Source organism: Charadrius vociferus, unplaced genomic scaffold (assembly GCF_000708025.1).
Source record: "Charadrius vociferus isolate BGI_N301 unplaced genomic scaffold, ASM70802v2 scaffold174, whole genome shotgun sequence".
Lineage (NCBI taxonomy): Eukaryota > Metazoa > Chordata > Aves > Charadriiformes > Charadriidae > Charadrius > Charadrius vociferus.
In genome coordinates, this window is record NW_009648441.1 from 1,662,785 (window position 1) to 1,680,125 (window position 17,341).

Consider the following 17,341-nt stretch of genomic DNA (forward strand, 5'->3'; position numbering starts at 1 on the left):
GAAGAAAAGATTGCAAGGGAATATTTCATTTCTTTTCTTCCTTTGTGATGACACATTGAAAATAGTGTCTTACAAGTTACTTAAAAATGACAAATTTGGATAATAATTGCATATGGGTTCGATATACTCATTGCTCAGGCACAAAATTTAGCTCTAGATGGCTAATGGCTTATACCAAGTTCATTACACGCTGTTGCCCTGCTGCATGATCTTCCGTTATTTGTCTGTCAGCAGGGTCCCACCCCTTGCTGGAGCGCTGTGCAGTCAGCTGGTTTAGCAGAGCTAGTGAGGATACTGCTGTGTTGGAATTCTTTTAAAGATCAGATGCCCTAAAGGCTATTCTGTTTCCTCTACTTCTGTTGCAGGTTGAACATGTTACTTAAAAATGATCATATAAAGCTTTCCCCACCAAAACGCATCAGTCCTGCACTCTTGGTTTCTTGGATTTGTTCATGAGCTTCCATTTTGCACTTCTAGTGATCTTACATACATAGGGAATACTTATTTTAATCCATGTATTGGCTCTTTCTGTAGATGCTTGATAACAGTAGCTTTTGAAATGCAAACAGCAGAACTGATAAATTAGAAATACTTCAACTTTTAAGAAATAAGGCAAAAAGTCACTGAACAACTTTATGTCCTGTTAACTCTACTTCAGATATGCCAGGGTAAAGGGTTATGCTTGCCTCCATTTCGAAGCACAGAAAATGTAGTGTGTAAGTGTTGGTGTTCCTGTGACTGTATGAACTACCTCTGTTGAAAGCATTTACAATTCACATGCCTACCTGAAGAGTGGTTACTAATGCTGTTAAATGCTGTGGGAGAGTGCTATAACTTAGTCTTGTTTGCACTGTACAATTCATAAGCTGTTTTGTCTATTCAGAGGTATGGTTTCTCCTCTTTGAGTGTCTTTCGCAAAGGTTCTTGCTACAAAAACTAAACAGATTTTCTTAAAACACAAAAAGGTAACTTAATAGATCTTGTTTTAATAGTGTTTAGTGTGGTTTTTTTAGCAGCTTATAACTGAAAGAGAAAGGACTTTAAATTTAGGTTATTCAGTAAATAGCCTGCACTAAATAAAAATTAATACAGTCTGTTATTTGGGGCAATAAGTAAATGAAAATGCTAGTTGTTTTGATAATTTAGTTGAGCCTTAAAGTACTTTTTAGGATAATTTAGCTAAACTGTTGTGGAGCCCATGTAGAAATAAAATAAATGCTTCTTTTTCCTTATGCTTTTTTTTCTTTCCCCTGCTGGAACTGCTTAATGCAATAAACAGAGAAAAATCCAGATGTGACCCTAGGATAAATCACTGCAGCTTTCTTAACTGTTGTGATGTGCATTGTTGCTGAATCCTAGTTGGTATTATGTCATTGTTAGATTTACCTGTTACTCACATTCCTTCCTTCAGAGATAAAGAAACAAACCCTCCAAGTAAGGAGGAGAAGACCAGAAGTAACCTTATCAGTTCTTGTTCTTCTGGGATCTCAAGGCATACTTACATCTTTTGCTGTAGTGAGATTTTTATTTTTTTTTTTTGTTCAATAATTCGCTTTCCAAGGGTTGATATCTTTAACAATTTTTTTCTTTCTTTGAGCTGAGATTTCAGCATGAGCTGTTTTCTTCTTCCTTTTGGAAAGTCTTGAATTAAAAAGTTCATGGTTTCCTGGGAAAACTCTCACTATTCTCCATTAAGGAGAAAGAGCTTTTGTATAGAGTTCATTTTGAATGTGAAGGCGAACAGTTTCAGAGTTCTTGATTGTTCTAGTTGAGTTGCTGCATCTTTGACTGCTACGTGGCCCAATATCCTGTCCCCATCTCCCCTTTTTTAATGCATGTTGGAATGGAATTTTTACATTTTTAGTCGACTGAACCCTAAAGCTAGGCAGGCAGCATTTGAGCATAATTTATGCGTTGCCATGGTCCAGCCAGCAGTGTCAGCTGAAAAAGCTGAAAAAGCTGACACTCTTGAAAATATCATGTCTTGGTTTTAACGAAAGATGTATTTAATGGGCTATTGAGGGAGGTATTTTTTTCTAAATGTGAAGCAGAAGGAATTCTTTTAAATTATGCCTAGGTAGAGCTGTGTTTAAAAGGAAGCACTACTGCAGCTTTAGCTGTACTCCTACATTTTTCATTTTTCAGGATTCTTAGTTGCTACAGAAGGTTTTTTACTAGTTTGAAGTGGCACAAACTAATTTAAATTTTCCAACAAGATAATTCCCGAAGTGGTTAGCTTTTCAACTGATTACATTCCAGTCCAGTTTTACTCATCTTAACAAAAAATTAAAATAGTCCATTTTATTTTGATAAATGGTTTAAAAAATTGTGCTTCAAAACATAGAAATAATAGGCACTGTGTTCAGAACCTCTGTTTTGAAAAATAGATCTTCCATCAAAACAGTCATTAGGAAGTAATCTCTGCAGCATATCCATCCATGATCCAGTAAGACTGTATTCAGATCCTTAACAGATGTTTGAAAACTGATCATTAGTTACACGAGTGCCCCTTCTATTTCACTTCTGCATATAAGTTCCTATCAGCATATACATTCGTATGGATGTATATATATGTCTTTGTGAGTGTATATATATGCACACACTTACACTCACACATGCATGTGCGCACACACACACTCTGCTGATACTCTGTTACAAAGATCGGAAAAGCTCCATTTGGCTGATGGGCATCTACAGTCCTGCAGGGAATAGGTAAATTTTTGATACTGTAAACAAACAAACAAAGAAAGGGGGGGGAAAAAAAAAAAAGGAAAAAAAGCCAAGAACAAAGCTTTTGGGCAGAAAATTAAGTATGAAAGGCAGATACAAAAATATTTCCCAAGTCTATGGACCTGACACACAAACAATTAAGTCATGTGTTTCTTGGCATATGTGGAAATCCTGACTTACCATTTTAGTACGGATTATTTACCCATAGCTTTCTCCTTGAATTCAGTCTATCCCCCTCCTGCCCCCCCAATTAGACTATTTAATGTTTTGGGCTACAGAACAAATTATACAGCAAGTAATATTAATCCATCAATTGTTTAACAATGGAAAGATCTTATTATCTTTCATTAATTCCTTATAGTCATCAGCAGGATCTTGAATTGTTGCTTAGGAAACAATTTAGGTAATGTAAAAGTGGTCTAAAAACTTTCAGACTCCAGTTGACATCAGGTAGGACATTTCTTTTTGCTGCTGAATGTGCTATTGAGGCTATTCTACTCATTTGAAGAGTCAGCAAGCCACTTGATAACAAATTCTTGTATTCTGTGACTACTGTTTTTTTTGCATTTCTGTACCTATTGAGCTACAGCAAATTTGTTAATTTCCCAAAATGCAGATAATCTAAAATGCAGTTGATTTTGTATGGTGCTGTGGTTACATGCACCTTGTCTTAACAGCAACTGAGTTAGGTTTGTATGTTCTCCTAGCTTGTAGTTCAGTTTAACACCATTTTATTCCATTGCTGTTCATCCCCAGCTGTCACCGTGGCTTTTACAGTTCAGGTGGGTATGTGTATGTTGGTGTGCTGTTACTCCCTAAGAAAGCAAGTTTCTTCTGTAAGCACTGGGGAAGAACAGCTTTTCCAGTCAGTACAGGGCCTGTGCGTGTTGCCATTTGAACTAATCCCCAGCTCTTATTCATAGCCTGCTTCAAGTCAGCCCTGGATGTTTCTTATACCACAGGGAATCAAGCTTTGCCTGTTTGCTGCAGTTAATTTGCTCGTTCCCTGGCTGCAGTATTCTTTTCAAAAGGTTTTTCTGAAGTTAACTGAGGCTGTCCTAGTAAAACAAGATCCAGTGGAGCTGTTTTTCACTTGGCTTTTTTTGAGTGTCGGGATGAGCAGATATTGTACTTAGAGCAATATGCTGCTTTCTGTGTTGAAAACTGCACTGCAAGAAGATCTGTAGCCAGATCCCAGTGGAAGGAAGACCAAACACCACCTGCATGCCTGCTTCAGTATAGGGAGTTTTGTAGCCAAAGGAGGAAATATTACAGTAGCTTAGGAGAAATGGCAGGCCCTGTCAAGGAGAAAATAACCATACTTGCAGCATTACAGAGGATGCTAAAATCTGATTCAAATCTTAAGATCTATTCATTTGAAATTGCAACAAAACATAGATGATATCGGTACTGACACTGGATTATTTCCCGTTAATGCAAGGCCTAATTTGGGAGGGGTTGTGATCTCACAGAGTCTTCAGAGTTGGAAGGGACCTCTAGAGATCATCTAGTCCAACTCCCCTGCTAAGGCAGGATTGCCTAGAGCACATTACTCAGGACTGCATCCAGGCGGGGCTTGAAAATCTCCAGAGAAGGGGACTCCACGACCTCCCTGGGCAGCCTGTGCCAGTGCTCCGTCACCCGAACTGTAAAGGAGTTTTTCCGTGTATTGTTATGGAACTTCCTATGTTCCAGCTTGTGCCCATAATGAATCTCAAAATGAATGTTAGCAGTATGCTGTTTAAATGTGCTGATGTAATGACTTGTTTCAGTAGATAGATTGGTTTGTCACCCAAGGCAGAAGTTACACACCTGGGAAGATGGAATACAGCCATATATGACATTTTGGAAAGGGGTCACAGTAGGTGAACAGCTAAGTGTGACTTCCAAGTTAAAGGCTGGGAGGGTGGGGAGGAAGTGGTAGTAACATTTCTGAGTAGAAAGAAATTAGGAACAGAGACAAAGGGGATGGCATTCTTGAGACTGGTAATGGAATACTGCATGTTGTGCTGTCTATGGGGTTTTGGGTTGTTTTGGATCGTGTTCAGAGACAATGCAGGAAAAGGGCATGAGGTGTCCACAGACTGGAAAAAAATGCTTGAAAGTAAGAGAATTACAGAAGTCAGGCTGTCTGGCTTATCAAAAGATTAAGATGCAGTTTATTCTAGCATAGGAGTAGGTTGGAAATAAGGAAAGTGAAAGAATTCTTTGTAATCTTGGGAAGAAAGAAAAAAGATCTAAGGCTTGCAGGTGAAGCAAATATAAGCCAAATATTTTCCTTGTTTGAGATATTCTGTTTCAAGCTGGACACATTTCTGTGATGTATGCTGAGCCTGGTAACAGAAAGATAAGGAAAACATAGAGGACGGCAACATACGGGAAGCTAATACAATCTGATTGTATTTTTTTGGTCTTTAAACTGAAACAATGAAACTGCCATCATGTCTGAGACTCATCTTCAACTTCACAGAATGAGTATTCATTCAGAATTGTCAGCTTAATAAGTATTGTAAATTCTCTGTTTGTGAGTTTTTGTTTAATTCGTACCTGATATCTGGCTGCATAATGACTCTTGAGACAACTCAGATTTATGTGGCAGTTTTTAGTTGGTTTTGTTTGTTTTTAAGAATAGATGTTAGCATTCAGCAATTCTTTGATCTGCTAAAGATGATGGAAAAAAACAACTATAATATTGATCTAGATCAACATTCTAGTTGTTTGATCCAGATGTGACTTTGGGAAGAGGCTGAACAGGGCTAAAAGTTTCATGATGTTTAGCTGTAACTGTGAAGTCTTTTGTGGAGCAGGGAAGAAGGTCGTTCTTCTAGCTCTGTTTGTTTCTCTAAATCCAAGCTTGTGGAATAGTATTTTGTGCCTTTCCCATGCAGTTCAATATCTGAAGCATAGCTGCACGCTGTAGTTCTGCAAAGTATTTATTGCCTTTTAATTTAAAACTCCAATTTGTTTTGCAGGTGATTTTTCTGACCACACTTTTCTACCTATTGAGTTCCAGTGATGAGTATTACAAGCCAGTAAAGTGGGTGATAAGCCTGACGCCTTTGTCTCAGCCAGGTCCCTCCTCAAATATAGTTGGCCAATCTGTGGAGGAAGCAATAAGGTATGTTGTTGATTTCTTGCCCTTTCTGGAAAATTCTTTTTAAAATTTGATATTCAACTAGAAATACTTAGCAATTGCAACAGCTTGTGTTTCAAAGACAAGTTGGAAATCTCCAAAGATTTTCAAGAACCTATCATTGATGATATTTTACCCTTGATTGTTAAAAAAGCAATTTGATTGGACTTGCCTAAAAAAATTTCAGAGGTCTGTGCTGTAGTGAAGACTAGTATTTTATAAAATTGATAACACCCATGACAACTCTAACCCATCAGGAAGCAGTGTGTTTGCAGCGATGTTGACAGTAATGGCTAGTGCAGCTCAGTACGAGCAGATTCATACAGCAAAACAATTGAAATGGAGGACCTGGCACCTGTGCTGCACACATTTCAGTTACTTAGTTTGAGCTATTTTTCATCTGATCTTGAGGACTAAGTACCTGTTTGCAGCTGGAGTGTATTAGATATGCTCCTGAGTGCATTTTCTGGTTCAGTTTCATCTGAGAGAAATCTAGTTCATGATCTCCATGAACCAAATTACACTGAAGGGAACAACAGGGGAGCACTCTCCTTATCCCACTTAAAACACTACTGTACTGCAACTCCAGAGTGCATACAGTGTTTCAGGCTTAGTTACCTTTCTTATATTTCATCTCTAAACTACTACAGTAACTGAAGGAGGATTTTTATTTTTTTTTTTAAATATGGTTCACTGAGATTTCACAATAAAGCAATTTTTGGGGTGGTACAGTAATGTATTTCATTCATCACAAGTGAATGAAACTGTCAGCTTTCACCTGTTAGCAGCGTGAAACACTAACACGTTGGTAATGTAATAAATGGATTTTAAATAAGGTATTTAAGTCATAGCTCACTCTTGCAAAAAACATTGATGGGCTGGGTATAGCCAACAGATTCCATGCTAAATTCTATACACCACTGTCTCTTGCATCACTTTCTGTGCCATCTTGTGCACACATACAAAACATGAATAGACTTTAAACTGCCAATCTATTAATACTGCTTTCCAAACTCATTGCCAAATGAAGGGGCAGTCCAGGTAGAAAGCAATAAATCCAGAATTCTGCCAAAAAGTTAATAGCCCTTCTCTTGAGTGACTGGTATTGAGTTTTCATTGATCACATGGTTAATGTCGCAGTTCTATCTCTTCTGACAAATGCGAGCAGATTTAGAAACTGAAACTTGTCTCACGAATTGTTCTCCCTAGTCCTTGGTAAAGGGGAACAGTGTCAAAAAATAGGATATGGCTTCTCTGGGCGTGAATACTGTGCAAGGAGGATTGCATCAAATGCAATTTTAAGTTTATAGGTCTGTGACACAGATGACCCAGGATATTTGTCAGAGTTTAGAATGGTGGAAAGAAGGAAAATACTGTTAGAGGAACCACAGGAAAATTAAGTAGGAAACATCCAGCATGCATCAGTAACTGCAAATACGATGAGAAAAAGCCAATGTCTAGAGAATGTGGAATGTGAAGCTGCTTGTCATACTCAGGTCTGTGTGTTCACTAAGGTTGCCTGAATCAGTAATTCATTTTTGTCTGTTTGGAGTAGCCTGCACTTGGTGCCTTCTTTGAATTCTCTGGAATGCTGCTTCTGAGATTTTTCACAAGTTCCTCTGTCTTGCTCAGTTGTACCTAGGGATTTATCATAATGCTTCTAGATTAGCTTGCATTCCACTCAACACTTAATATGAAGAGTATAGTAACAAATTCCCGTGAGTTCATGCATGCCCAGTTTGTTGTCATACGAAAAGCAATTGCCACTACAAGCCATTTCTTTTGACACGAAGTAGCAGCTGCCCTTTGTTTCTGAAGATGAGTTGTTGCTAGAGGAGTAGGAACCTTGTGTAGAGGCTTGTTTACCTCCTCTATAAAAGGCATGTAAAATGGATATTAATGCTTGGTGGTAAGATGGAAGAGCCTTCATTTGTATTATCATTTATCAAATAATGAAACTTCTGTAGTCACTTTCATCATTGGACTGTGACAGCATTACACAACATGAATTCAGCCTCAAAAGACTCATGCGTTGAAGTTGACCAAACCATAGAAAAATCAGATTATAAATCTTGAAAGTCACCAACTGTGTTCCAGCTCCCATCACTCTTCGTCAGGACGTAGCACGTGCACGAAGCTAAGTGTGCATCTAACTAGTCCTGTCTGGAGGGCAGGGTTCCTTTTGGCAAGAGATGCATTTACATCTCTCTTGCTCATGGACCAAATGACATGAAAATACTCTTCTTCCGTGTTGTCAGTCACTTCTGTTGCTCTTTTACTTAAACTGTGTTCATGTAAAGCACTGGGGAACTTGAATACAATAAAGGAAGTCTGTTCCTTTGTGTCCTTTGCCATTGATTTGTGAGAAGAGCAAGGGGGAAAGAAGAGGACAATCAACAAATGTTTTTTGTAGCTCAAGAAATCCCTTAACTTGAAGCTGTTATCCAGCAACCTAATCAAACCAAGACCTTTTCCCATTGCAGTTTCTCTCATTGGACCTGTGTTGTGATTTTTATTGTCTGGACTAGAAGTAGCTATAGATTTTATCAATATTTTTCTAGCTCCCCTGGTGATGAGTTTGCAAAGACAGTGACAGTTCTCTGTTCATGCAGATTGATTTATGAGGTGTATTTGGGTAAGAACAGTTTTCCAGCCTATTTTGAGCCAAGTGTTGAATCTGACTGTGGCCACTAGGTCGAGGGAGGTCATTCTTCCCCTCTGCTCTGCACTGGTGAGGCCACAAACAGAATACTGTGTCCAGTTCTGGGCTCCCCAGTTCAAGAGAGATGGGGAACTACTGGAGACAGTCCAGCATAGGGCAACTGAGATGATTGAGGGATTGGAGCATCTCCCTTATGAGGAAAGGCTGAGAGAGCTGGGACCCTTTACCCTGGAGAAGAGAAGGCTGAAGGGAGACCTTATTACTACTTACAAATATCTAAAGGGTGGGTTGAAGGAGGATGGAGCCAGACTCTTTTCAGTGGTTCCCAGTGACAGGACGAGGGGCAACGGGCACAAGTTGGAAGTTCCATTCAAGTACAAGAGAAAACTTCTTTATGGTTAGGGTGACAGAGCACTGGCACAGGCTGCCCAGGGAGGTTGTGGAGTCCCCTTCTCTGGAGATTTTCAAGACCCGCCTGGATGCAGTCCTGAGTAATGTGCTCTAGGCAATCCTGCTTTAGCAGGGGAGTTGGACTAGATGATCTCTAGAGGTCCCTGCCAGCTCTGAAAATTCCGTGACTGTTTCTGTCACAATACCTCAGATGTTAAATTTGCATTTGGGGGGGGGAGGGGGGAGATGCAGCTGTGGTGACACTGAAACGGTTTTAAAGCAGTTGAAGGCAATCCATGAGTTACCTGCTACAAGTCAGGGGATGAAGTGCCCTCCCGACCTTTGACAAAAAATCTGTCCATCCAGGACAGAAGGGAGGCAGTACATAGCAGGTGGTGGGAACCACCAGGGATTCTCTAACAGCAAGTGATGCCATGCCTGACCTGAGAGCTTGCTTGGCTAGATTAGCGGTATAAGGGCAGAGCGGTGAATGACAGAAGATAACTTGGAGGCACAGGAAGGACAAGGTGTCATCAGGGAACACCCAGCACAGCTTCACCAAAGACAAGTTGTGCCAGGACCACATGAGCCTTGCTTCCACCACCTGAGGAGGTGACTGTCCTAGCGGGACAAGGGCAGAGCAGCGACTGCCATTTACTCTGACTTTAGCCCGGCCCATGACACAGCCTCCAATGGTATCCATATTGGTGAGGTGTGGACAGGAGATGGGGGCTACGTGGTGGGAGGACCACTACCTTGTGGTCAGCAGGACAAATGCCACCTGTGGCACAGCTGCTAGTAGTGGTGTGCTTCAGGCCAGTGGTGGGTCTGATAATGGTGATGGTCTGAAGTTAGGGCCTGGGTGGCAGTGGTACAGGCCACCTTCTGCAAGGTTGTAGGTGTCCCTTGCCATCTGGGGAAGGCAGCAGCTTGATGGAAGCCAGGCCTTCTCCTCCCTTCTCCCTCGGGACTCGGTACAGAAGAGAGGGCACCTTTTCATGAGGGGCAGTGGGGAAGGAGGGAATAGGAAAGAAGGGCCCATGCAACCTTTGACAATCAACAAAAGAAATATTTATTGGTGGGATGTTGCAGGTGAGCCTGTGGGATGTCCATAGAGTTCGTCGTCTCCCAGCTAATGTTGGGTGCAGAAGCTGGGCTGCTGGTGGGGAGCTGGCCAAGCACTCCTGCGAAGCCATTGACGTGGACGCACAGACGTAGCCAGGGTGCACTGGTGTAGTGCCATGTCACCCATGTGGCAGGTGGACTCACTTGTATTGATTTTTCTTGGTCTTGAGGTGAATCCCACGTCCATGGACCGCACGCTGCTGCTGCTGTCTGGCAGATGAGCAGCTGTTGACCACATACCATGCCTTGGTGGATTGACACCCACGGGCTCCACATTGTTCTTCAGTGCCTTGACTGCCAGGTCACTCCTATGCCTGGGTCTCATACGGTTCCCTGGCAGGCAGATGCACTTGGGCTCCATGCCATTCCCTGGTGGGCTTATGGCCTTGCGCTGCATGCTGTTGATTGCAGAAGCGAGGGCAATCACGCTCATGCAATGAGTGGTGATGTTCCTCCTCCTACGCCTCCGATTGCGCTTCCTCCTCTTGGGAGATGCCTTCCTCGCCTTCCTCCTCCATGGTTGCAGGAAGCAGCTCCGTGGCATCCCACACCAAGCTGAGCAGCCATCAGCCTCACTGCTGCAGCTCTTTCCTGGCCGGCAGATGTGCTTGGGCTCCACGCCATTCTCTCGTGGGTTTACAGCCATGCACTGCGTGCCGTTGATTGCAGAAGCGAGGTCAGTCGCAACTGTGCCATGAGGAGTGACGTTCCTCCTCCGCTGATTGCGCTTTCTCCTCCTGGGCTGAGCCTTCCTCCTCCGTGGTTGCAGGGAGTGGCTCTGTGGTGGACGGCCATCTGTCTCACTGCTCTGGCTGTTCCCTGGCAGGCAGATGCGCTTGGGCTCCACGCCGTCTTCTGGTGAGCTTATGGCCATGCGCTCCATGGCTCTGATTGCAGAAGCGAGGTCAGCCGCGCTTGTGCCATCAGTGGTGGTGTGCCTCCTCTGCTCACTGACCTTCTTGCTCCTCTGTGGTTGCGGGGAGTGGCTCTGTGGCGTTCCACACAAAGGTGGGCAGCAATGCGCCTCGCTGCTCCAGTTCCTCTTCCTTCCAAGCATGCTTGGCACCCGAGGACCTGGAAGCTCGGCAAACTGTGGGCCAGCTGCAGGGACCCCTGCTTTTATAGGTCTCTCGAACAACAGGCAGTGTGAGGTAGCTGGTGACATCAGGAAGCCTTTGTGACTGTGGCTGATGCGTGTGGCCAAATATGGTATGTTTGGGCGTGGGGGGACTGTGGCCTGAAACATGCCCAAATGTGGGAAGAGGAAGAGGGTAGAGGGGGCTGAAAGCTTCTTTCCTGGGGCTCTCTCCTGCTCACCATGTTGCTTGCCCAAGAGAAAGGCCACCCCTTGGGCATAGGGACCACCTTCCAGCTCCCCTCATGAGCCCTGGGCTCCAGCCCCCTCCTTATCCCGTGGCGGCGGTCTCGACAAGATGGTGGCAACAGTGTTCCAGGAAGGTTGGGGGTCCTCAAAGACCTCCCACTGCCCTGGTGCCCTGCAAGTGGCACAGACCCCTATGCTTGATAGTGGCTGTTCGTCTGAAGTAAGGGCCTGGGTGGTGGTGTGACAGGCCGCCTTTCACAAGGTTATGGCTGTCCCTGCCCATCTGAGGAAGGTAGGACAGCTCACGTTCGAAGAACCACAGAAGTGCAGAGGTTGGTAGAGACGCTTGGAGGTCTTCAGTCCAAGCTTCTGCTCAGAGCAGCCTCAGTTGGATCCCGTTGCTGGGACTTAGTTCAGTCGTGTTTGGGTACCCTCAAAGACAGGCTTCACAACCCCTCTGGGCCCCTGTGCTGTGTCTAAGTGTCCTCATGGTGACAATCTTTTATTTTTGTCTAGCTGGGATTTCTTCTGGGCCTAGTGCCACTTTTTCAGCTCTGGTCACCAGTCGGGTCCACCCCGAGCCTTCTCGATGCAGACCAGAGGCAGCTACCTCTGCCTGCCCCTTGTGTGCCCCTCACACAAGTCTTTTCTTGGGCTGTGGAAACCAGTAGGGGGACAGAAGAGTCCAGATGAAGTTGCCAAAGTGCCAGATAAGAGAGGAGGCATTTCTATTGAATTCTGTTGTTTAATTGTCTGTTTTTGGGGGTTTTTTAATGGTTTATTGCCCAGTCTTGAAAAGAACTCCTAACGAAACAGCTAGAAGGGACCCTAAGGGTAAAGTCCAGCACTTCTTCCTGGCAGAACTGTAGCTTTCTGCTTTTCCAAAGCAACAGCTGTCTCTCCAACATCTTTGCTTGAACTGTTGCTACTCTGTGTGCACAGCCACAGACTGTCTGGCTTCAAGAAACTCTTGCTCTTCTAAGACCTTAGACACCCAGAGGAGAGGGAGGGATGCAAGAGGTGTCTTTGCTCAGGGTGGAGCATCTCAGCCTGGGAGTGTAATTCAGTCTTTCTAGGCTTCTCTCAGGACAAGGAGGCAAAGGGAAACGCAAGGGAAGGCCTGCTGCTGGTTTGGTTTTTTACCTGTCTTGCAAATGTGATTCTGTTTGAAATGTGGGCATTTGCCTTTGGCCCACATACCTTCCTTTGATGGAGTTGTCCCAGTTCTCACAGGTAAGTCCTGCTGGCCTCCAAGCAATCCTCCAGAAGGAGACTGGCAGTACAGACTGCAGACTACAGAACAAACATGGTTTTGCAAACTGTTCATAAATCAGTTTTCCCAATTTTGAGTAACTTTGATGAACACACTCCTATCATTTCAGAGTAAGCACCACATGTGTGTGCTTTGTTGCCATATGCTGCCTTTGCTCCTTCTGATCCGTTGTGTCTTGGGGAATGCAGCATTTAATCTGCAGGAGGAGAGGGAAGATCAATATTTGCGTGATGATTCCGTAAAAAACAGTAAGAAGCCTGGGAGGAAGATGACTACCAAAGGCATGTGTGACCACAGTGTTTTCTGAGTGATGTATGAAGTACTGGTGCTACTTCAAATAGAGCAACTCATTCAGAATTCACAATGCCAAATTCTATGCTGGAATTTTGTGTGCCATTGCTTGCAAATGAGGTGGGAAATAAAAATTTAGGAAAATGGTAATAATCCTGAATACTGCTAATGCCTCGGTTTGTCCGTTTCCCTTTTTCTTTGGTTTGCAATCAGTCTCAGGTCTTTCCCACTCCAGTTTTAACTTTCTTGGTGTGGCCACACATCATTACTATTTCTTCTTCTTGATAAATGCTCCATTTGCCCTTTGCCTTTCGTCCGTCCTACTGTTCTGTCTTTTTTTTCTTTTTTAATTTTTTTTTCCAGTTTTCTGTATTACATAAGTGGGTATCAGCACAAAAATGTGATGAATTATGAAGGTAGTGCACCTTCATCGTGTACAAGAGTCTCCTTTGACTAGCAGTGGTGTTTAGTAGCCTGTGAATATAGTAAATACATTATTTTCTTTCACTGAAACTACTAAAAGTCAGCTACAGGAACCAGTGGAGAAAGGGGAATAGGGAATGGACTGGCAACTGTGGCAGAAGGGTTATGCCAGAGTAGTTTGAGCTGCAGGAATTCTTTTGGCTGTGCTCTGTCAGGGTTAGGAAGATTACTTGCTTTAGAAATGGGAGAACCACTTGGACAGGTTTATTGGATTTAGGTAATTTTAGTTCTCAATACTACTTAGGGAAATTTTTCATTGTAATTATAATTATATTAATACTGTAGTTTTTGGAAGGTCGGGGGGACATCGTTACCTGAACATATCAGTGAGATCTACTTTGTTCAGAAAGGTTCTGTAGAATTGTTAGATCATGTCGCCTACCTCATTGCATAAGTAGGAGAATTAGGTCCTTTACCCCTGAAATAGGGAGGCAGTGCTCTTTTCTGGATTTATTTTTTTTTTTTTTCTTTCCTCCTGAATGGGTGAAGCAGTAATTCTCCACAGGTCTCCAAAGTAGTAGCATGCACACCTTTGCCTGAACCATTTTCCTTTCCCTGAGCAGCATGTCGTTCTCTTCCTGAATGCACCATACCCTTCTTCCCTGAAGCTCCCATTCTGCTTGCTCTGGTGGAGATATTGCACATTACTAAGTTGCATGTTGTCACGGCCTCAGTGCAATTTAGTGTGTGCGATACTTTCACATGAGTGCATGCACACGGGTATGGCTGTGGCTTAAAGTTACTGCAGCTTTCAATTTTGGTGGGGCCTAATTACACTGTGAGATGGTCTTAAACCCAGATCAGTATTTTGAGTGATGCATTGAAACGTGTTAGTGGAAGTTTGTTCTGTAATGCCAGGAAGATGAGTACTGTTTGTTTTCAATTTGAGAAGGGTTATCATTATTTGCTTCATTTTCTTCATGTATACCTCAAATTTGATCAGATTTTTCATTGGTTATATAAAGTTACTTAAAATATTAGGTAAAGTAGTAATAACATCCTTAATTGAAATTTGCTAGAAAATCAAAGGAGATTTGATATGAATAAAACTTATAGTGCCTTGATGGCTGAAATTAGGTTCTTACTGGTTTTTCAATTTTTATATATTAACATTTAAAGAGATCTGAAATGAGCTACCATGCAAACAAACAGACAAAAAAATCTCAGCTGTTTAAGCATCTAGCTGGTTGCTGTGGCATCCCAGCGGTAATGATGGAGAAAATGAGATGGTGATACAATTCCCACAGAAAACAATAATCTTCCAGCATGTTAAGCTAATGCTTAGTAAAAGCAAAATGTGTGATCTTGTTTATTTTACTGCAACATTAATAATGTCTTTCAGATTAATTTTTCAAAGACAACTGTTAACCGATTATGTTTTGACTGAATTTTTGCATGCAATATATGTTCTTTAGTAGCAGGAATATCCTTTGCAGAAATCTCTTTTGTCACAGGAATGCATTTAACAGGACCTTCAGGAAATTTATAAGCTTTAATTATGGTGTATGTTACGAGATGGGAATAGAATTGAAAATGATTCTGTCTTAATGAAATAATTTCCTATTCTCAAATTGGGAATAAAAAATACTGTTTTTTTTAAATTACGTGGAGGAAAGGAAAGCTTCAGTTGAGTTACTGAAAAAAAAATAGAATGTAGCCTATAAATCTAGAACAGATGTCACAATGTTTCAGTATTTTTGCAGAACCAAACTCACAGTAGCTGTAACCTGATTATCCTAGTGGGATAGATAATAGTATTTATCGGTTGATTGTTTTAGTAGAAATAGCCACATGAGTCGCTCATACCCCTATTTTGGTCTTAAATATTCTCCTATATGCTAAAAAAACCCACCAAGATTTGTCTTTACCTGTATTTCCTTTTTTCTTTTACATTGAAAATAATTGTTCTTATTAAACATATCTGTCTGTATATTGCTTTACATACACATGATTTTTAAAAGTTATTAAAAACCCAGATATTCAAAGAAAATTTCAGAAAATAATTGATTGGCTTCTGCTTAACCTTTACTCTTTCTCCAAATTTACCTGAAACTATGAAAAAATGTTCATTATTGTACACACATAATTTGGGTCAAGCATGTCAAAGTGAGTTTACTACCACTAATTCACAAGGTTATGTAAGTGCATAATCTGCTGCTGAAACAAACAGTTCTGTCCTCTACACCATGTGGACTGATGTAGTGTATTTTCAAACACACTGACAGGTTATTGAGGGCTTCTTTGTTTTTTATCAGGCAGTGCCAATATTCTGCCATTCCCTTCTTTCGTATTCCAGATGGTGCGTTGTGTGTTCTAACAGCAATTTCTTAGTGCAGTTTTGTAGTTTGTAGTTCTGTGACTGTCCAGTTTAAGACTGAAGGTGTCTGTAAACACGTAGAGGATGTGGGTTATTCTATGTGTGTGTCTGCGCATGTTTAAACACATAAGCAGATTTGCACGCAATTTTTAAGAATAATGTAACTACATTGCATCTTAGATACTAATCCTTTAATTACATATTGCACTTATGCAGTTTTGTGTATAAGCTGCTTTTTCTATACCAACTTTTTTAAACAGTTATTTGCATGTCAGAACTTACGATATTTATTTGAATGGAAGTGTAGTTGGTATGTGACATAGGCTGTATCAGTAAAACCAGAGACACTCTTCCATGCATCTGGAATTCAGCTCAGCCAAGTAGTTTTTCTCTTTGCTTCTAAGGCAGGTCTAGTAGCTAACTTGAAAGATGGAAAGACAAGGGCTGCTGAAAGAATTATTAAATATATGGGTAAGACATCTACTATTGGCCATTTCTAAGAATAAAGGGATAGTATGAGAATTATATTTAGTATAATATATTGCAGGATTCTGTGCTTGCATTTCCAATAATTCTTTATGTGTGCATTTAAGGTTGCAGTATATATTATTATAACCTTACTTAGATTTCTGCTATGTAAAATAAAGATTTATTGTAATGTAAGAAGGCAGCATGACGGCTGATATAAAACTTCAGCATTTCCTGACATTTCAAAGATTTAACATCACAACTTTAGCTTTTTGCTTTTTTGTCATCTTGGGTCAAATTATAAGGTCAGTCCATTATTTATTCTCTCTGTCAGCATAACCAATCAAAATACCCTCTTCTTTATGCTTGTGATTAATAATTTTATAATAGTAATAATAAGAACAGACTGGGAGGTTTTTTAGTATAAGACTGCAGTGGATCTCAAGCTTTCCTTGAGTCCAGCTATCTGCTGCTCTCATTCATGAATTTTTGAAGCTGGTGTGGAGAATAATAAATGCTCAACGTACAGTGCCAGTGCATGCCAACTGCTAAGAAAGGCTTGAGCTAAGGCTAAAGACTGACTGTATAGCTGAACAGCAAGTAACAAACGCTACAGGAAATAAGAAACTGTTCTTCAAAAAGCTGACATTTTAGCTAAATTAAGAAGGCAGAAAGATCATGAACATTGGCAGTAAGAATAGATACTAATTGAGGATTACTAAACAAACAGCCTGCATCGGGTTCATGATATCCTCTGAGGTGGAAATAGAGGCTGGAAAAATGTTGAGGGAGACTGTTAAATGTGTTTGTCCTGTATCTTTTGTTCCCTTAGGGTCTGCTTCTGGCCTCAACAGGAGATGGGATACTGGCTAGACAGACCTTTGGTCTGAACTAGTTTGGCTTTTTATGTGACTTTCCAAGATCCATTTTAAGAATAGTTCGGTGTTGCACTTAGTAAGCATTATGGTCTGTGCAGGATAAAAATCTGGAAGTGTTTGAAATAGTTGATTCAGAAATAACTCTTTCAAATGTGCTTCTCAGAAGAATCATTTTAAGTTAATGTAGTATATATGACCAGGCCCAAATAGTCATTCAAAAATATTCAAAGGATTACAAAGAAATAATCAGATGTAGAATTTCTTTCA

The 17,341-nt window shown here is 41.4% G+C and overlaps 1 protein-coding gene across 1 annotated transcript in view; it reads left to right on the plus strand.

Moving 5' to 3' along the window:
- Positions 1 to 17,341, plus strand: part of TMEM245 (transmembrane protein 245) — a 71,759-nt gene that overhangs the window by 42,283 nt on the left and 12,135 nt on the right. The window contains exon 14 of the mRNA XM_009885452.1: positions 5,703 to 5,848. Within this exon, the coding sequence (XP_009883754.1) occupies positions 5,703 to 5,848 (146 nt within the window). The remainder of the gene's footprint in view (positions 1 to 5,702; positions 5,849 to 17,341) is intronic.